Here is a 19,002-nt window from a genome sequence, read left to right as displayed (position 1 = left end):
TCCAAAATCATCTTTTGTAGACAATTCCAACTCCATGTAGAAAAATTAGAAATGTAAAGGCTAAAAACAAAATCTTAAGCTAATATTCTATAAAAACAACCACTCAAATGTACGTTGACCTTCATTAGAATATTTTAAATGACATCATTACAGGTATTAAATATCTAGGATTGGACATTATATACTGCTGCTAAGAAAGCCTTCAAACAGTTAGGCAGTATTCCAAAACAAGTTCAGCACAATTCACCTGCCATGTGTCAATGCTTGTTTCAGCCATTATCAATCCAAGTGAGAATTGTTTTTGCAACAACATACATCTGCCAAGTGTGGTACCTTCTCAGACTTGGAAACCCCAGGGAATATTGGCAAATGTTCCAGCCCATAAAAACTGTGCCGGGGCTACATGGTGGAAATGGAAACTTGCCATACAGAAAGGAACACTAGTTTGCGGGTTCCCTGTATTTTGGACATTCCGAAAAGACTCTTTAGACCAAATAAAGAGGAATCAACATCTCCAAACTGTCAGTCAGCACATCCTACAGCCTGCCTCTCTCTACACCACACACTCTGGTTGCACTGCATTGCCTGGAGTGTTCCTGGCAGCATCTAGCACAATAAAGCCAGTCTACTTCTAACATATCAGTAAACTGCCCCCATGGGACAGAAGGCAACTGCACATGGCCCATTCATTAGGGTAGAGGTTGAATGAACAACTTTCATTCAACCCCTTGTGTTTTCTTAAAATCATGAAAGACTGCCTCAACCAACTGTTAGGATCAGCTCCTTGTAACCCAGAGACAGATGAATACAGAAAAACATACAGAAGCTAAAAGGAGCCATAGGTATGAAAGACAACAAACGTCAAAGGTTCACATTAAAAACCACTGCTGTTGCCCAACTCTAATGCAAACATCAGTGCTTCAGCTTTTGACTTTTAAAACATGTACTACTTCAGGTGAGTATTACCTGCATCTACATTACGAACAAACAAGATACGTCATTAGATGGTGGTACTCTTTATTACAACACATTTAGAAAACCAGCTTGTGAGGAAAGACTCCATTTGACAAGAAGAAAGTAGTGCGCAGGTATCCTGACAGCTGAGGTGTTTTCTTGATGAGAGACAGGAGCTGAGCATCGACTGCTTTCTGGTCTGCCTTCCTTTCCTCTGTCAGCTGGTACTTCTGCAAAGACAAATCCCATGATGCACCATTTAGATGACAGTCACAGTTAATTTGAAATCATGTCACAAAAATCAGAGTTTTGTCAGCTCACCTCTTTCTCTGTATCAAAGATTTCTCCCTCCTGGTGACGGGGCTTCCTCAGCTTCTTCTTCTTAAAATAGGCATCGTTGAGATTTTTGGGGACCTTCATGCCAGAGATGTCAACTTTGGTTTTGGTGGCGATGACAAACTTCTGGTGAGCTCTGCGCAGGGGGACTCTGTTCAAAGCAAGAGGGCCTGGAGGAAAAAAAATAAAAAAAATTTGAGCACTTTAAATAATGTGTCCTATAGTTACTGGCGCTGATGTTTGTGTATACATTTTCACCACCAACACTTTACGCACCAGTGACAAGCAGGAGACCACTGGCAAGCTGCTTCAGAAACACCACACGCTAGGGTTAAAAAAAAAAAAAAAAAAAAAAGAAATCCAGTTAACAGTTTCACAAAAGCTGCATTCACCAGTTTATGTCCAGGTACAACACTGAAATACATTTTATATATATTTTACAAATGGCCTGAACAATTCTTTCTTCTCAAAATTCTTTGAACACAAAAATATAAATCCTGACATTTCAATATTAGTGAGCGGAAAAAACTCCCTACATAATAAAGTGTGTGGGCAAACAGTACATACTTCAATTGAGCTGTACAACATTTCAGAGTAGGAGTGACAATGGCTGCAGTCCCTGGTTTGCAATTATTCCAATATTGAACTTATAATGTGTCCTCGTTCTGATTTTTTATACGCAATTACAAAAGCCTTTCTCTGGTCTTTATCCATTTTTTAAAAATGTCCTCACTGAAAACAACAAAAACAATTGAGCTTCCTTTTTACATGATTAACTTTGAGTGTGTGGTTTTTGCTAGACTGCAGTACAGTCTGGAGTAGGTTTACAACATTCAATGTTGAATTTTTATTTTCTATCATGGATGGATGCAAAAAGCAACATTAAGTATGATTACAGTTCCTTTAATTTTATATAAAAAAAAAGGTTGTCCTCTCCCAAGAAACTATTGGTTTGGGTAATTTTGCATTGTTTTTTAAAAGATTTTCTTCTTTACAACATCGGGCTGACACCTGTTGACATCAACACTGACAATCAGCCTTTCGGACCCCAAAAAATATCCACAGAACAGTTGCTAAGCTGATCCAATATGATAAACAACAGCACCTGTTAATTGTCATGCCCCTCCCTTCAGCTCACCTTTCCACGGTGACGACCAGTGAGCAGGATAAGTACAGTTCCTGGGGTGATGGAGGAGCGGAGGTTCCTCTTGTGTTGACAGAAAGGCTTTTTCCCATGGCTTTTCAGTTTGCGGGGAACATCCTCTGTGGGGTAGTAGCGGGGCTACAAAGAAACAAAAATGTTGATATTTCACTTTGGTGTGTCACCTTTTAAGTCAAACAAAAAATGACCAACTGGTTCCAATCTGGTAATAATAATATTTACTTTTTTTGTTTACAATATAATACCTCCGCAGGACTTAAACAAGCATTATGAGGCAATGTCAAACCTATGGTTGTATTACTTCCTCTTTGGCTGTGTGTTGAACCTTTATGACAGTATGCCTACCCTGACGTCTTAAATTGTTTTTTCTCAAGTGCAATTTAATGTTCAATGAAATAATACTGCTTGACTTGCAACATGGGAAAACCAACAATTATCGTTATTTTAGACCACAAAACTTCATGTTTAATATGGTCACATTTGTAGCTCTAACAGCAAAATTACTTACCAACTTGCGCAGCTTGACAACACGAGTGCCTCCATTTTTGTCACCTCCAACAGTCTTGACAACAGTAGCCTTGGGCTTCATTCTGAGCTTTTTCTCAACCTGAAACAAGGAAAAAAAATTAGAATAACTTCCATTTAGTCAACTTGTCACATTTGACTTGATATTAAACTCACCTTGGTTTCAGTTGTCTTGGTCTTGCGCTTGTACATAGCCCGTCGGGCGTACATGGCAGAGCGGGAGTACCGGCCAATACCCCGGGCCAGAACCGGGTTTCGACTCCCATGCCTTTTCTTGGCAGACTTCTTGTCTCCCTCTGCCATCTGAAAACAAGAACAAAACAAAAAATGTTTCCAGGGTTTGAGTGAATTAATGAAAACGAAGCATTTAGGTAAAGTACAGTATACAACAGCATTACAATCTCAACTTTGACTCTACAACACTATGTATTCGGTCCAATGCAAAAAGAAGAAAATTTGGGTTCACAGACAAACATTACTATACAAGTGTACAATGGGTATAAATATGCAACGTAATACTAGTGCAACATTTATTCAGGAAGACTAGTAAGCTGCGAGTTGAAGATCGTGGTTATCGGCAAGCAAAGGCATGTCAAATATTGTTAGCACTGGGCTAATTATTGACAGTACGGTCGCTTAAATAGCAGACAGTCATTGTATTACAGATACACAGACTTCACCATTTTAAGCAATGTTTTAAATTACAACCGTAGTGAATTTCAAACAACATAAATGAAACATAGAGCGACACGTTTTAGCCTGTTAGGTAGCATTACGTGTAACGCTAAAGCTAACCGGCGGCCTAGTGTAACCGTTTTACTAACTGTTCCGTATTTTAGGCTAAATTATAGAAAATCCAACGCAATATCGATGTCTAGCCTTTTATATAAACAAACCCTTTCATATCCATACATTTGTGCACATTATGTATGACTGTAAAACAACGATGAATATAGATTGTATTCCCACTCGTTCACGAAAGCGAGGCAAGCTTACCGTAGCTATGAAAAAAAGACCGACATCCGGGGATGTTACGGTTATATTGACGCCGGAAGATGACGATGGCGTCATTACGCAGCGTAATGACGCCATCGTCATCTAACTACAATGACGATGAACTACAATGACGCGTGGCCATTGTAGTTCCAAATACACGTTTTCTTATCAGTTACACACAAAAAGAAGCTTTTTATCAGCGGTTATCACATATGTAATAATTGGTTTTAATAATGAACGATATAAATGTATACATATATATATGTATGTATATATATATATATGTACAAGTACCCAGTTACAAACATCCCAAAAAAAGATTACTGTTATTTGCGCTTAAATGCACTAGTTTTGGTGTATACTAAGACATTTACTGAAGTAGAATTTTGTTTTTGTTGTTTTATCATGTTAATCTTTTTTATTTTTTATACCCCTTTTACAGCAATATACTTCCAACCACATGTGATATGACTTATATTGATCTGACACAATAGTCTAAGCTGTCGTTGGACTCATGATCCTAATTCTTATTGTTTCAGTCTCTTATGTAAGAAAGAAAACACAAAAATATTTTAGTAAAACAAGTATACAAACTCCGTACTAAAAGAAATCTCAGCATGTTCATTTCAGCTATCTCCAACTAAGTTTATTTTATCCCCCCTAAATCAACTATTTATTCCTACATGACAACATCAGCAGTAAAACTAAAACCAGTCCTGGTAAAATCTAGCCCAAAAATAATCTGGAGACCTTGAGGATTTATAGAGAATTTTTTTTATTAAATCCAGTTGTAAAATCATCGTTTTTGTTTGACACAGAATTACAAAATCATTTTAGCTGGACTCATCATAATTCAGATGCAATGTGTTGCATCGAGAGGCGTGGTAGTCATCATTTAAGGCAAAAAAAAAAATCAGAATTTTACACTTTTTCTTAACCTTATTCCAATGCTTCCTGTTATTATATACTTATTAGTATTGATGTTAATGTGAATTGTAGTAACTTTTTATATCATGAGCATTCTGGCACAACAATCAGAAGCACTCTTATTTTTATTTTCACAGTAATGTAATGTTTTTTCTTCTTTTAAATAAATTGAAAACAATTACAAGATGACAGAAAGGCATTGTTACATGTGTGAGGTTCAGAGATGGGACCAAATTATTGTTTTGCAAGTCACAAGAAAGTCTCAAGTCTTTGCCCTCAAGTCCCGAGTCAAAGACTGACAAATCACAAGTCAAGTCATGGGACTTATGGGACACCTATAGTGAGCACTGGATCATGGTATGAATTCATCATCTCCAGCTCGTCTGAATTTCTCTCATACTGGCAGGTTCCTGTTTTAGCATTTCTCTAGGACAATGGCAATGCCCTGACCACCTCCGATGCAGGCAGAGCCGACAGCATATTTTCCTCTGCGCCGTCTGTCAGACAAAAAATGTTGTTACTCAACAAAGTGTCACACGATCGATGAATTGGAGGTGACCAGGTCTTCTAGAACAGTGTTTCCCAAACAGTTTCTGGCGAGCCATACTTTAAACATCACAAAGCTTTGCGACCTAAGTCAATAGTCATTATTTGTAAACTCCTGGGAAACTGATGATTATGCGAGAATGATGCAACCCTTGCGACCCACGTGAGGGCCCGACTCAGTCTTTGGGAAACAATGTTCTAGAGACTTTAACTAGTCTCCCATTGACTTTTACATTGAAACCACCACTGTAAAAAACACAACTATTTCACCTGAGCTCATGAACCAGGTGAGCAGTGATTCGAGTTCCAGAAGCACCAAGAGGATGTCCAATAGCAATAGCACCGCCATTAACATTGCTTTTCTCAGGATCCAGTCCAAGAGCCTTAGCAACAGCCAGGTACTGAGGGGCAAATGCCTCATTCACCTGTGGACAGAGGAGGACACCAATGATGTAATACTGATGGATGACAGTTTTGTTGTTCTGTGTTGGTTATTTATCCACTGTATTAGGAGTTACCGAACCTCTACAAGATCCATGTCGCTGAGAGTCAGTCCGGCTTTCTTCAGAGCTTCAGTGACCGCGGGGACAGGACCTTAGATGTTCAGAGCAAAACCAGACACTATTACTGTCAACGTCGCAACAATTTGTTCCTCATGTTTTCCCTAAAAGCAATGTCGGATTTTGTCTCACCGATTCCCATGATGCTTGGGTCACAGCCGGACGAGTGGTAGGACACGATCCTGGCCAGAGGAGTGAGTTTGTGCTCCTTCACAGCATCTTCACTGGCAATGATGACTGCGGCAGCGCCATCAGACACACCCTGCAGATGAAGGACAGGCGTGCGAGTGACAGCTGCACATTTTCTGCATTTTTAACAAGTAACTGATACATATAACTGTATTGTGAAGTTTATCGGTTCAACAAGTTTTATCTTGTCAATGATTCTTTTATCTTCCAGATGTGAACTCTCTCATATTCAGGATATAACAAGTCACTGGTGATTGATTGGATTTGATTGATTCATAGTGCATGTCGTTATTGTTATTTTCTATGATCGTATTAACCTTTGAAAAGATAAAAATGTGTTCTGAGAAATAAACTATATACATATATACACATATATGAAAGAAAAAAACATAAATAAAATAAATTATAGGTGACCCAGAAAAATAATCAGATATCTTTACATTTATTTCACAGTGTTGTCGTACTGCTACTCGCAAAACACCTACTTAAGAAATGTGATTAACACAAAATTAATTGAATAATAAAATATGTTTTTGTAGGCTGTGTCCACGTTTCTAAAGAGTGATTTGACTGGAAAGTTAGTTATTTATTATTAGTAAAATAAATTAATCAAATCCTACTAACTGCTTATTTTCATGTGATTCTTTTTAACAGCAATTTATAATTATTTAAAATAATTAAAAAAACAATCAAAACAGGCCTTCGCTGACAAATCTAAACCAAATGAATGTTTTACCTAAAAGGGAAATGATTACCAAAGGTAGTTGAGAGGTAGTAACAACTTGGCCTTTGACTCACCGAGGCATTGGCAGCAGTGACTGTTCCTTGCTTCTTAAAAACGGGAGCCAGTTTTGCCATTTGTTCCAATGTGGTCTGAGGCCGAGGGTGTTCGTCGTGAGTCATGGGAACCTTTCCCTTCTTAGCTTTTACGTCAATGGGGGCAATTTCTTCTACAAAGTGACCAGCCTCATGAGCTGTATGAGGAAAAAAGGTCATCATTTGGTCACGGCAGTCTTTGCAGTAATTGGCTGATTTTACAAAAACAACACCAACAACATAATAAACACATGGAAGAGTGGCAAGTCAATGAAGACGACGACTGATCTCACCAGCCTTCCACCTCTGTTGTGTCTGATATGCGTAGTTATCACAGTCTTCTCGGGTGATTTGGTATTTCTCTGCTAGGTTTTCTGCTGTCATGCCCATGGGGATTTTTATATGGGGGTCAGTAAGACCGGCCCACAGAGTGTCCTCCAGCTACAGTGGGGAAAAAGTCAAAATGCTGCATTAGACAAACACCCGAGTCAAGATTTAGGAGACAAAAAGAATAAAAACTGACAAAACGCCAACCTTTAGATCAAATCCAAACTTAGTTCCAAATCGAATGTTGCGAACAGCGTACGGTGCCTGACTCATACTCTCAGAGCCCCCACACAGGACCACCTCGGACTCCTTCAGACAGATCTCCTACAAACACACAGTTGAAATGCTTCTTTTTAAACAGTTAGTCCAATGGTCATACAGAAGCTGAGCTTCAACCCCTGATCCCTGAGCCTCAACCCCCAGTAAAACCTGGATTGGGTTGAAGAGACATTTTTGCTACTTTTATCAGATTTTATCAGATTCGTGATATCTCTATATTCTCATCTTATATAGTCATTTTATTTGAACACATTTAGTTTATAGAAATGGATAAAGACTGAAACTGGTGATTTATTCATGTTGTGTCAGTGCAATCATAATCTGTATTTAATGGTGAAAAGCACAAGTTTTATAAAAAGCAAATCAATGTTTCCCAAAGACTGGGTCACTCAGGTGGGTCACTAGAGATTTTTTTGGGTCGTCTCGCATCATGTTTCCCAGGAGTTTACGAATAATGTCTATTGACTTGAATCGTGACGGTGGGTGACTTTTAAAATACGGGTCCCCAGAAAAAAAGTTTGGGAAACACTGGGTTAAATCCCCTTTTTATATATGGGCAACTCAGTCACTGATCCAGTGTAATCAACATAAACATTGACCAAAGTATGAGTTAACTCTTACCTGAATTAAACTTACAGTCTAAAGATATTGATTCAAATCTATGGATTTTATGCTTTTCGTATCTTTTATTTATCCCCTGACTTACGGCTCTGGCTGCGTACTCACCTGAGCACCACTGACAATGGCCTGAAAACCAGATCCACACAATCTGTTCACTGTAAGTGCAGGCACTGGAATTGGAACACCACTCCTCAGACCCACGTGACGAGCGATGTAGATGGCGTCAGCTGAGCTCTGAAAAAAAAAAAAAACCACAATAAAAGATGACAGATGTCAGTACGTACACAACATTTTTATAATGCAGTTAAGATCGTAACAATATTCACTAGTTTCTTACTTGCATGACACTTCCCACAATAACACTGTTTATCAGCTCTGGTGCCACACCCCCTGCAGCCAGGGCAGCTTTGGCTGCATGCTCTGCTAGGTCTGTTGCACTGTGATCCTTCAACACGCCACCGTAGGTGCCAAATGGAGTGCGCTTAGCAGCTACGACAAAAACACCTGTAGAGAAAAAGAAGAAGAGACATGCTGTAGAAATGAAAGGCACAATTGTTGGGGCTGCACAATATGTGGGAATTTAAGTAAATGTCACAAAATAATATATATTTTAGGCATGTCCGATAATATCAGCCCGATATTAGCATAATTATGTAATATCTGTGAGAATCGTTATGGGTTTTTCCTCCGATATTGAAAACCCAATAACGCAATAACGTCTGGGTTTTTGCTAATTGATGTGACCTAAAAATAGTTTTAGGGATAAATGGCTGCATATCAAAGTGAAAGTCACCAAGTGGCAGCATTGCAACTCCATTTGCAACTTCAATTAATCGATTTTATTAATCAGGGGATTGTATGCAGAATGCCAGCAATTCATACAGTGGTTTGTACAAATAAATAAATAAATATTTTTTTTACCAAGCCGATACAATGGTATCAGTTGATATCAAAATCAGAAAGTAAGTGTTTGGACATACCGTAGACATATTAACAAATAGTTAATAAGGTAGTTAGTATACATACCTAGTATACTTCCTCACAAAAACTTCTGACGATCCTGTGGTTTAATGTGTGTAAAGCCTTAATGGTGAGTTTTTGTCCAGTTGTTAATTAGAAGTAAAAAAAATAAACATGGAGATATGCATGATGTTATGTTACGTTAGTCAGACTGGGTGTTTTATATAAACCACCAAAAATAATACTTAAAAAACACTAACTCAAGCAGCGATAGTGTGTAAAAAAAACAAAAATAATACGTGTACATAATTGGTATTTTAGAAAATTAAAAAATCTGCAAAAACTATTCTAAAATATTGATAATGATCACTTTGTGACTCATTCGTTTGCCTAAGTGAGAAAAACTGCCAACATAATCCTACAGGCAGAAGGCGTGTTGCCTTTGAAATGCTGTGGGGGTACGTTTGTTTTCTCAGCTTAGGAAAACGGACAACTTTACACAGAAAGGTTAACATATATTGCTGTAAGTGTATAATGATGCACTGTAATTCAAAGTGATAAAATAAATTTAGCATTTTAAAAGATAACTTACAACAATCAGTATATAGCGCATTGTCCATCTGCATAGAGATCTGTCACCTTTCACCTACATAACACTGACGACATGTTCACACGCTCCAGACACGAAATTTTCAATTAGAAAGGCTTTAACTCATCGTGTTTATCTGCAGAGATGTTAGATTTATTATGCAATGATGTAATTTTAACACGAAGTGTGTAAACTGACACCGCTTTTGTCAACGAGCCTGCTGGCACAAGAGTGAAGCTTACCTCTGAGAAGTGCCATGATGCTGATTCAACACCACACTGCGGTCCGACACTGATATAGATGTTGGTTTCACCCTGATCCCACGCCAAAGTCAACAAAAAAGAAGTCCGGCTGCTGCGACCTCTCGCCTCAATAATGCTGGAGCTCTTCGTCCTCTTCAGCTCCGTCTTCTTCTATGGGTCTATACAGCAGTAAATTTCCATCTACTGCCCCCCTCCGGGATCTGAATGAACTTTTTTTTTATTCCCTGACTACTGTTTGCCAGTGCTTTTCAAACTGTTTACCTGTTATACTACCTTCGATAATATTTCAAGTAGCATCGGTATGGTCGCCATTGACATACATATAGCTAAGCACAGTATATGGAAAAAATGAATTTGTTCCTCGGCGTTAGCCCATGTAGCAGCCAAGACACTCTAGACCCAGGGTCACCTACAATTGGGAGCTACTTCAAGAGCAATACAAAGAGCAATACAAAGAGCTACTTGTTTGAAACCGACTTCCCGAACAATGTAATAATAATAAGGTCTGGGACATACAATAGTAGACAAAACTTTTTTTTTACTTAGTATAATCTTTTTGGGCCAGACGTTTAAAAAGATTTAGTATTTAGTATTTCTTCGTAAATTTAAGGACTAACTTTATTATTTTTGTGAACTATTTAGTTTTACTTTCGGTATTTACTTTCGCATTTAACAACAAATATGAGACGCAATTAAGTGAATTTTATGAAAAAAATGGACCTTGCGCCATGTGACGTCATCAACCTGTGTCACTTCTCAGAACACTGAAGCAAGGGGACGACACGGCACAAGGTTTACTGTGTACATGTGAGCCGATGTGATTATCTGTATTTCTTGAGTGTGCGTTTTTACTGAGACCATACACAGAAAAAACATGTCTCTGGCTCTGTCGCGATGCCTCTGCAGGGTTTTGTCCCGACGGAGAACCGCGTCTTGGTAAGATTCTATTGTAAGGAAACGATAGCTAGCCGAAGCTAGCATAGCTAAAGGTTACTCTGTGGATAAGTGACAGCAAGGTGTCGTGTGGTGGAAAAACACATTGTGAATCCTTGTTTGTGTTTACAGCGTCCCGTGCGGAGAACATAATCATGTAGTCAGCATTAGTCCTTGGTTTTCTCCAGTGATGACTTTAAAGACGACAGCTGCACTCAGGTATGGGTTAATTCAACAACAATCTGCAGAAACAATCGTCCCAGGAATAGTCAAAGTATATTCAGCTTGCTTTAAAAAGAATATAGATGGACATTTTCAAACACGCATTTTCAAACACCCTGCAAACATATTAGGAGAGTCATTGGTCCTACATTATGACCTCTGTGTTATGTTCCTAGTGCAGAACCACGGAAAAAGAAGAAGGTGGACCCTAAACGTGAAATTATGGCAAGAGAACGTCTAAAGAAGAAATTGAAGAAGATGGAGAAGGTTGTACCTGAATTAATCCCAATAGAAGATTTCATTGTTCCAGTCAAGTACATGGATGAAACAAGGTAGGAATAATAATAATTTACTGTTGTTTTTAAATGAATGACTTATGCACTAGTGAGTTTTTGATGAAATAAAAATATATGGTTGGGTTTGGATGTCTGTCCATCTCTGAGAAAGTCCCCTATCTGTGTATTATTTCCCCCATGCGGTGCTTTCAATGAACATCCATTTGGATACTGACATTTTATTTCAATTTGTGTTTGGATTTGCATCTCCTAGAATACGCTCGGAGCCACATTTGACATTTGAAGAAAAGGAGCGCCGAGCCCTGTTGCTGAAGGAGTGGAGTCTATACAAACAGGTCACCACTTAACATCTCACTCTTATGCAACCTCCATTACTGAGGTTTTCAGGGAGAATGCTGCTTCTAACCTCTGCTCTCATCCAAAGCTGACATGGGCTTAATTACCACTTTCTTACAGAAGCAGCATTTGGATGAAGTGAACGCTGTTGATGTTGCTCTTGAAGCACAGAGAGAAGCACTGGAGGAACTGAGGCTGGAGTCAGAGGAGCTGTACCAGGCGGCACTGACACCAGACCCACTGTTGTTCCCCTTTAGTCGTGAAGGTCCTGCCTACACACCAGCAAAGACCAATTATGATGCACCTGACGGGAAATACAATGACATCACTAAAGTTTACACTCAGTGATGGAGAGGAACAGAATGCGGTTGAATGTATCTGGAATAGTGTGTGTTTTTGTATATACATGTTCAATAATAATACATTTACAGCTTTTCTTTTTTTAAATGTCACTTTGAGAATATTAGACATCTATGTTCTTCAATTTCTCCGATTTACACCAATCATGGCTGTGACAATATAATTGTTTTTCCATTTCATAATCTCTATGTAAAATTTGGCAAAAACCCCCAAACATTTCCCCTAATTATTTTTGGACTACATTATTTTTAGGTCGTCAGTTTAATAATATAGAAAATAAGAAAAACCAAACAAGCCCAATAATAAACATCACTATGAAAATTCACAACGTTGCATTATTGACAAATGGTGTTCATCTTTGTAAAACATACTTCAAAATAAATGTAGTGTTTTTGTTATTTAATATTTTTTTGCATTCAGTTACATTTCAAAATTTATACACATTTGTCTTCATATTCAAATGCCAGTTGATCTCTGTCAATCCCTGGCTAGTTAGGTTGGTTTTAAAATCTCCCAACACTCAGGTATGTGCCAAAGTACTGTAAATGAACAGGAAACATCTCAACAAAAAAAACAATTATTGTTATAGAACAAACAGTCTCTTCTGAATGCAGCAAAAACATATTTGAATATTTGTCCATGAAATCAGTCACTGGTGTTTGGTTCAGAGACAACTGGTTTAAATCATGCACGTTTCACGAGTCCGTAGGCTTCTCTTGATTAAGGGGCATATTCCAATCCTTTGGAGGCTCTTGTCTAAGTTGCCACACTGGAGTGAATTTTTTCTGCTCTGCCACTCTGTGCCGTTCACTCCTTTGCAAGGCTTCCTGTAGCAACAGATTGAATTTAAAAATAAAATTAGCTCATTCCTCTCATCAAATTAAAAGCAGCACTTTCCTAATCGTAAAATATCTTTTTTCTTTCGGCTTTGTCCCTTTTTTTTTTTTTAGGGGTTGCCACAGCAGATCATTGATTTCCATCTCTCCCTGTTCTCTGTATCTTCTACTCTGACTCCAACTATCTGCATGTCCTCCCTCACTACATCCATATATCTCCTCTTTGGCCTTCCTCTCTTTCTCCTACCTGGTAGCTCCATCTCTAACATTCTTCTACCGATGTATCCACTGTCCCTCCTCTGCACATGTCCAAACCATCTCAATCTGGCTTCTCTAGCTTTTTCTCCAAACCGTCCTGTCTGTGTTGTCCCTCTAATGACCTCATTCCTGATCCTAACCTTTACTAATCGTAAAATATATGAATGTCAATAGATTTTAAAACTGATATACTGTTTTTTGGAGGAAACTGAATAATCTGACCACATTGCAGGTGAACATCGCACAGTAATTGTTACAAACAGCAGTAAACAGGTGTATCATACCTTAGCTTTGACGTCTTTGAGTGTCTCCCACGCAACGCAGTTGTTGTAGTCCTCCAACCACTGAGGGCATGATGGTAATGTACCATAGGTGTAATAACAATGGAAACGATTCAGAAAGCTTTTACAATGTCTGTACTCGCTCCAGTAGTCAGAGCATACCCGAGGTGGCTGTACAAATGAACAAAAGCAGAAACCGTCAAAAATAAATCACTATAGCTAAATATAAAATAATAAAATAATGCAGAGCAATAATTTTAATAACAGTATTTTCTGTGCTATGCATTTATCTTGGGCTCGTATTTAATTGTGTTATACACAAAAAATAGCTAATAGAAAATATTTACATACACATAGAAGTTCTATGTGGGAAATATTTCGTTATTTATAGTTTGGATTTTAAAGACAAACTTAATTTGTAACTTCGGTACAAAAGGTAAAGGCATAACTGCGTATCCTTAAAGAATTTGTCCTGGCCATGCAAATGTGATTTTTAATGAAAACTGCAACCAACGGTTTTTGTAATAAAGAAAATCCCGTCTGACATTGACAAGGTAGCACACCTAGCTAAAAATGCTCTGTTGTCATCTAGCTTATAGCCAACCATCCTGCTGACTGTCTGGTTTGTGTAAGGTATTTACAATACAATACGTCATTGTAATCAAGTGTTTTAAAAATTAAAAAATATAATACGTATACTTGGATAATGAAAATGTATGCTGCATGATATTATAATTACCCTCCAAGGCGTATTTTCGGTCTGATCCATTGCTAATTCTATTAGCGGAAGCTTCGACGAGACAGACCTTCCGGCAAACTTTCAAAGTAAACCAACAGCCATAATTGTCGCCTTTGTATGTAGTTTAATAAATTCAAAATAAACACGCCGCTCAGGAGCTATTCTAAAAACTGCCGAGAAATAAAAAAATACAATTGAGAGGTAAAGCAGTATCCAAATAGACAATTCTGATACACAAGTACCAGCAACTTTTATTTCCTAAATTTCAATGGAGTGTAAGTTAGTTGTGATGGTCCCCAGTTTAGATGTTTTCCCAATATGTGTGTGGACTATTCATAAGGGCTCCAAATTGGGTGGTAGAGGATTGAATGCATTGCTTTTTAATTTCTCCAATGTCTTCAATTATTATTAGCATCTTCTTCATTAATATTGCCCTTTAAACAATAATCAAAAATATATTTAATGACAAAGTCTAAGGATTTTCTGTTTGTCTAGTGACTTGTGAAAACAGCATCACCAGTAGTAATATTTGTCTTGCAGAAACCAACTTGGATTTATTTATAAATATACCAGGGGGATTCATCCAATTTCTAAATGGAATAAGAGGGAAAAAAATAACAACAATAAAACAAATGTATGTATGCAGTTAATATGAAGGGAAAAAGCATGTTGAAACTGTGAAAAGCAGTAAAGTCAACTTGAAAGTCAGATATAACAACAGAATGTGATCTAATCTACCAAGCTCAAATCAGTCAACATCCACATCCGTAGACTTAATTAAAACTGACAGTGTTCTTACGAAGCCCATGTTCTGTGGAGTAAAGCATTACTGTCAGAACTTTAATTACAGACTTTTCCAATTCCAGCTCCACAGCAAAACATCAATTTTAAAATGACAAAGAGGAAAAATCCGCAGTGCATTAAAAAAACATTTTGCAGTCGAGCTTGTGCACATGAGCAGCGACCTCACGCTTCTCAAGGTTTTCTGCCTTTTTTGCGTAGCGACTGCCCTTGTCCAGAAAAGGCGATGAATCTGTTCATAGCATCATCCTGGGAGGATTACAGGAGATATCCAAATAATAATTGAAAAAAAAAATGAATGTAGATAATCAATTAAACAACACCAGTACAATTACCAGAACTTATAATAATATACAACAAATGCACAATAATAAAAAAAAGTTTTTAAAAAATCTTACGTCATCTGCAGTTTTCTTAGGCTGAGGCTTGGAGTTTCGTATGAATGTGATCCTACCGACTTTAAAGTCGTAGTTGGGAATGCCTCTGTGATAAAAGATGAAACAACGTTGGTTATGATCACTGCTGAGCTCTGAAATACAGTTAAAATTTGTTTTGTTTGAAGTGAATTGAGATTGATATGTTCATACATATCAATCTCAATTACAAAATATGTAAAGGCATAATATACATACTACTGTATATATCATGTCCACATTGATGGAACAGCTTTTCACCTTTTAATGTCACTGGGGCAGAGGGGTGCAGGGCTGGGTTCGATGCCTTTTGTTTTACCATCCAAACGATTTCCAGAACCAGAGAAAGCCTGAGAACCAGAAACAAATGTTCAATTATAAAGACCATAGTGATCAGTTAGATCACATCTAGATGTGATTTCTAAGGACAATTACCCTAAACCCTGTGTCCATATCAGCATAGTTGTTAGATTCTTCTGCTTCCTCCTGTGTAGAAATGTACAGTTATTTTCACAGCTAACACAAAATATACGCTTCATTTCAGGGTTTGGTACTCACAGTAGGTTCTTCCTGGTACTGAGGTCGTCGCTCTGGTTCTTTGTAACCCAGCGGAGCATCAAAATCAACCTAACAAACGAAAGTTAACACACAATTCATAAAAATGTTTTTGTTAGTGTCTGTGATTTAAAAAAATAAGGTCTTACGTTCATATCACACTCTATAATGGATACTGCTTTGTCAGGCTTTGTCTCCATCACTCGCAGCTCATATATCTGAAAACCAAACAAAAAAAAACCAAACAAACACATGTAGTGTTTCTCCATAAAAGATAACAACACAAATAATGATATATTTATTAATAAATTAACCATTTACCTTTTCATTGTAGCTGATTGCTATGACATCACCGGTTGTCAAGCATGCAAAGTTTCTTAATGCATTCTCCAGTCTGTAGAAAAGTCACAAATTAGTAAATGATATACAGAAATAAAAGGTTATGAGTAAATTTCCCAGAGAAACAGTGACATTTCTTACACTGCCTTTGGGTTGGTAATGTCAAGGAAATCAGGACTCTGTGGCTGGAACTTTGAATAAGTAGCAACCATAAGATTAACACTTTCCACCTGGACCAGACCACCTTCTTCCAGCAGCAGATTCTGCATCATCTGCAGATGACACAGAACAGTCATTAGAACTGCAAAGAAAAATAGATCAACGTGTAGGTTTTTTAAAATTATTCATAACAATCGCCTTTATGCTTTTACCATTTGCTAAAAAGTAAATAATGGGAAACAAGATTGCGTTTTGTCTAACTATTTTTACCCAGTGTGGTAAGTAACAAATTCCCTCGTCTGCCACAAACTCCAGAACACCGCAGTGTGTCATTCTGTCAGAGTTTTTGTTGGTCAGCTTGAACAACATTGGGTAGGTGATATTGAGTCTGCCTGGAAAGACGAATAGTGTAGGATGGCGTCAAACATGAAGCATACATGAACAAACAGAGATTAAGACTTAAGATGCACTTACTGAGCTGGTCAAGAGCTGAAGGCGGCATTATTACTGTAAACAAAGAAAAATAGTAGTAAATCTTGTGAAAAAAAACTAAAACATTGCTGTTATGAAAAGCTTAAAAGCACACATGGTAAAGATATTTTTCTTTATATTTTCTTTTTTTGTAAAACACTTACTTTTAGACAAGCCTTTAAAGTTACACTGTCCTTATTAACTTACTAGTGATATCATGTCATATGGTTTGTTTTGTTTTTTTCATGGAGCTGTGTCAATAATGTAAAGGCAGTAAGATCAGCCTGTTAAAAACAGTAACTGTGGTAAAATGTGATAGAGTCTAGTCACAGCATCTGGGTCCTGGTTCCAGGAGAATCTAGAATATTTGAAATACTGCACAAACAATGGCAGGAGTTCTGAAATCCCCATGCTGATTATTGTCATGCAAACTTTTAACAATCCCTTGGATGGTTAAGGCAAATATTACTTTACAACGAGATCCTTGTTGAGATACAACGCCTTAACAGAGGAACTAACACTCTACTGGTTTTGTCAAATCTCTTTAAATGTTTATTTGTGTTTGAAACATATTTGCGTTGTCTTGCATAAAAACTCACTTTTGCCTCCCTTCTCAACATCAGAGCGGTCGTTTGGTCCTGCCAGCATGGACACCGAGTAGCAGCGGTACTGGGTGGAGAAGCGATTCTGAGGACCCCGGACCATGGGGTGGTCGAAAACATTAAAAGAAAACTGTACGAACAAAGCAAATAACATTAATGAAGTGCATATTGCTCTGGTGTTTTCCGAAAGGTTGGAGAGGTCGGTTCGTTTCACCATGACAGAGCATCTTTCTTTCTGTCATGTTGTTGCTATTGGCGTACGGCAGGGACTATTTGTTCATTTACAACCTAATATTAAACAAAACAAAAAAAAAAGTTTCCATGTACTCACCATGTTGACGCTTGATGTTTCGATCCCTTAAACGAAATGTCTCTTGTTTTATTCCCTTTTTAAAATGTCAAACACAACCCGAGAGTTTATTGACTGTTGTCTTCCGCTTCTTCCGGAAGTGTTGGCTCTGACAGAAGGAAGTAACGTCACGAATGACGCAGTCTACCGTGTCTGTTTTTTAAGAACGTTCTACATTTCTTAAATTTATTTTTAGCGGCTGTTTCATGTCAATACGAGCAATATTGAAAAGGTGTCTTATTAAAAATACTACAAAAAAGACAACATATGACTGTAAGGCGTGAGCTTGATTAGAACGCCACCGTGTGGTACTACACATTTATGACGCAGGGCCTTTGATCCTTTGAAGTGAGAACGCGCTTTTACGTTCTAAAGGCTTTTGAGAAAAGAAAAAGATGCAAAGACGAAAGAAAGTAGCTGAAAAGCTCTTGAATCAACAAGCATAATCTTCTCAGGACTCAGTTTGCATCTTTGACAAAAGAAGAAAAATAAACTGCAAGTATGATATCTCCACTGTCTCCAGACATTACCAAAAAGACAAAGTTTACGTGTCCGAAGATTTTTCTCATCTCCTACAGCGTTATATTCTGGCTTTTAGGCGTGATCTTGTTGGCAGTGGGGGTGTGGGCGAAAGTGAGCCTCAACGCCTATGATTTTATGATTTCAGAAGAGTCCACCATTGCATCATATGTCCTCATTGGTACGGGGGCTGTAATTGTTGTATTTGGACTGTTTGGTTGCATTGCCACATGCAAGGGCAGCCCCTGGTTGCTCAAAATGTATGGCTTCTTCTCGATGTTGGTATGCCTGGCCATGCTTGCTGCGGGCACCTCGGGTTTTCTCTTCAGACCTAAGGTCAGAAACACGGTGGCCAATTTCTTTACAAAAGCCGTGAACCACCACAGCACCTCCGACAGCGTGAGCACTTTAGTGGACACCATGCAAAGGAACTTACAGTGCTGCGGGCAGCTAAATTTTGGCGACTGGAGTTACCTAGATGAC

The 19,002-nt window shown here is 38.0% G+C and overlaps 5 protein-coding genes and 1 pseudogene across 5 annotated transcripts; 2 read left to right on the top strand and 4 right to left on the bottom strand.

The window, feature by feature from the left end:
- Window positions 1-1,000: 1,000 nt before the first annotated feature.
- rpl6 (ribosomal protein L6) lies at window positions 1,001-3,298 on the bottom strand. The gene is made up of 6 exons (XM_025053296.1): window positions 3,134-3,298; window positions 2,961-3,059; window positions 2,429-2,572; window positions 1,567-1,615; window positions 1,276-1,460; window positions 1,001-1,184 (listed from the first exon to the last, which is right to left on the bottom strand). The coding sequence occupies exons 1-6, from the start codon at window positions 3,278-3,280 to the stop codon at window positions 1,032-1,034; spliced, it is 777 nt and encodes a 258-aa protein (XP_024909064.1). The 5' UTR covers window positions 3,281-3,298; the 3' UTR covers window positions 1,001-1,031.
- Window positions 3,299-4,731: 1,433 nt separating this feature from the next.
- Window positions 4,732-10,194, bottom strand: acaa2 (acetyl-CoA acyltransferase 2). Its single transcript, XM_008336144.2, has 10 exons — window positions 10,030-10,194; window positions 8,576-8,742; window positions 8,344-8,472; window positions 7,546-7,662; window positions 7,305-7,452; window positions 6,994-7,169; window positions 6,139-6,268; window positions 5,970-6,040; window positions 5,717-5,871; window positions 4,732-5,397 (listed from the first exon to the last, which is right to left on the bottom strand). The coding sequence occupies exons 1-10, from the start codon at window positions 10,043-10,045 to the stop codon at window positions 5,316-5,318; spliced, it is 1,191 nt and encodes a 396-aa protein (XP_008334366.1). The 5' UTR covers window positions 10,046-10,194; the 3' UTR covers window positions 4,732-5,315.
- Window positions 10,195-10,790: 596 nt separating this feature from the next.
- On the top strand, window positions 10,791-12,522 carry mrpl40 (mitochondrial ribosomal protein L40). Its single transcript, XM_008336145.2, has 5 exons — window positions 10,791-10,986; window positions 11,116-11,202; window positions 11,382-11,537; window positions 11,755-11,836; window positions 11,958-12,522. Exons 1-5 carry the CDS (start codon window positions 10,925-10,927, stop codon window positions 12,183-12,185), a joined length of 615 nt encoding a protein of 204 aa, XP_008334367.1. The 5' UTR covers window positions 10,791-10,924; the 3' UTR covers window positions 12,186-12,522.
- A 57-nt stretch (window positions 12,523-12,579) lies between these two features.
- czh22orf39 (chromosome Z C22orf39 homolog) lies at window positions 12,580-14,412 on the bottom strand. The gene is made up of 3 exons (XM_008336146.3): window positions 14,312-14,412; window positions 13,576-13,743; window positions 12,580-13,024 (listed from the first exon to the last, which is right to left on the bottom strand). Exons 1-3 carry the CDS (start codon window positions 14,339-14,341, stop codon window positions 12,893-12,895), a joined length of 330 nt encoding a protein of 109 aa, XP_008334368.1. The 5' UTR covers window positions 14,342-14,412; the 3' UTR covers window positions 12,580-12,892.
- A 9-nt stretch (window positions 14,413-14,421) lies between these two features.
- ufd1l (ubiquitin recognition factor in ER associated degradation 1) lies at window positions 14,422-18,119 on the bottom strand. The gene is made up of 12 exons (XM_008336148.3): window positions 17,983-18,119; window positions 17,649-17,781; window positions 17,053-17,085; window positions 16,849-16,970; window positions 16,561-16,691; window positions 16,402-16,474; window positions 16,230-16,298; window positions 16,084-16,152; window positions 15,961-16,011; window positions 15,787-15,875; window positions 15,511-15,595; window positions 14,422-15,361 (listed from the first exon to the last, which is right to left on the bottom strand). The coding sequence occupies exons 1-12, from the start codon at window positions 17,983-17,985 to the stop codon at window positions 15,287-15,289; spliced, it is 933 nt and encodes a 310-aa protein (XP_008334370.1). The 5' UTR covers window positions 17,986-18,119; the 3' UTR covers window positions 14,422-15,286.
- Window positions 18,120-18,316: 197 nt separating this feature from the next.
- Window positions 18,317-19,002, top strand: part of LOC103397775 (tetraspanin-7 pseudogene) — a 1,504-nt pseudogene continuing 818 nt past the window's right edge.

This window comes from Cynoglossus semilaevis, chromosome Z, assembly GCF_000523025.1.
Source record: "Cynoglossus semilaevis isolate Cse_v1.0 chromosome Z, Cse_v1.0, whole genome shotgun sequence".
Lineage (NCBI taxonomy): Eukaryota > Metazoa > Chordata > Actinopteri > Pleuronectiformes > Cynoglossidae > Cynoglossus > Cynoglossus semilaevis.
This window is presented reverse-complemented; position numbering and strand designations above follow the sequence as displayed.

Coding starts and splice junctions, on each gene's coding strand:
- mrpl40 (XM_008336145.2), top strand. CDS start 10,925: ATGTCTCTGGCTCTGTCGCGATGCCTCTGCAGGGTTTTGTCCCGACGG. Junction 11,538..11,754: donor AAGTACATGGATGAAACAAG/GTAGGAATAATA, acceptor TGCATCTCCTAG/AATACGCTCGGAGCCACATT. Junction 11,837..11,957: donor AGTGGAGTCTATACAAACAG/GTCACCACTTAA, acceptor ACTTTCTTACAG/AAGCAGCATTTGGATGAAGT.
- czh22orf39 (XM_008336146.3), bottom strand. CDS start 14,341: ATGGATCAGACCGAAAATACGCCTTGGAGG. Junction 13,744..14,311: donor CCGAAAATACGCCTTGGAGG/GTAATTATAATA, acceptor TCATTTGTACAG/CCACCTCGGGTATGCTCTGA. Junction 13,025..13,575: donor TCAAAGACGTCAAAGCTAAG/GTATGATACACC, acceptor CTGTTGCTACAG/GAAGCCTTGCAAAGGAGTGA.
- ufd1l (XM_008336148.3), bottom strand. Junction 16,153..16,229: donor TTATAGAGTGTGATATGAAC/GTAAGACCTTAT, acceptor TTCGTTTGTTAG/GTTGATTTTGATGCTCCGCT. Junction 15,362..15,510: donor CTAAGAAAACTGCAGATGAC/GTAAGATTTTTT, acceptor TAATCCTCCCAG/GATGATGCTATGAACAGATT.
- acaa2 (XM_008336144.2), bottom strand. Junction 7,663..8,343: donor CCATTGTCAGTGGTGCTCAG/GTGAGTACGCAG, acceptor GTGTGTTTGTAG/GAGATCTGTCTGAAGGAGTC. Junction 7,170..7,304: donor ACAACAGAGGTGGAAGGCTG/GTGAGATCAGTC, acceptor TTCCTCATACAG/CTCATGAGGCTGGTCACTTT.
- rpl6 (XM_025053296.1), bottom strand. CDS start 3,280: ATGGCAGAGGGAGACAAGAAGTCTGCCAAGAAAAGGCATGGGAGTCGA. Junction 3,060..3,133: donor CCAAGACAACTGAAACCAAG/GTGAGTTTAATA, acceptor TCCTTGTTTCAG/GTTGAGAAAAAGCTCAGAAT. Junction 1,616..2,428: donor CTGGTCGTCACCGTGGAAAG/GTGAGCTGAAGG, acceptor TTTTAACCCTAG/CGTGTGGTGTTTCTGAAGCA.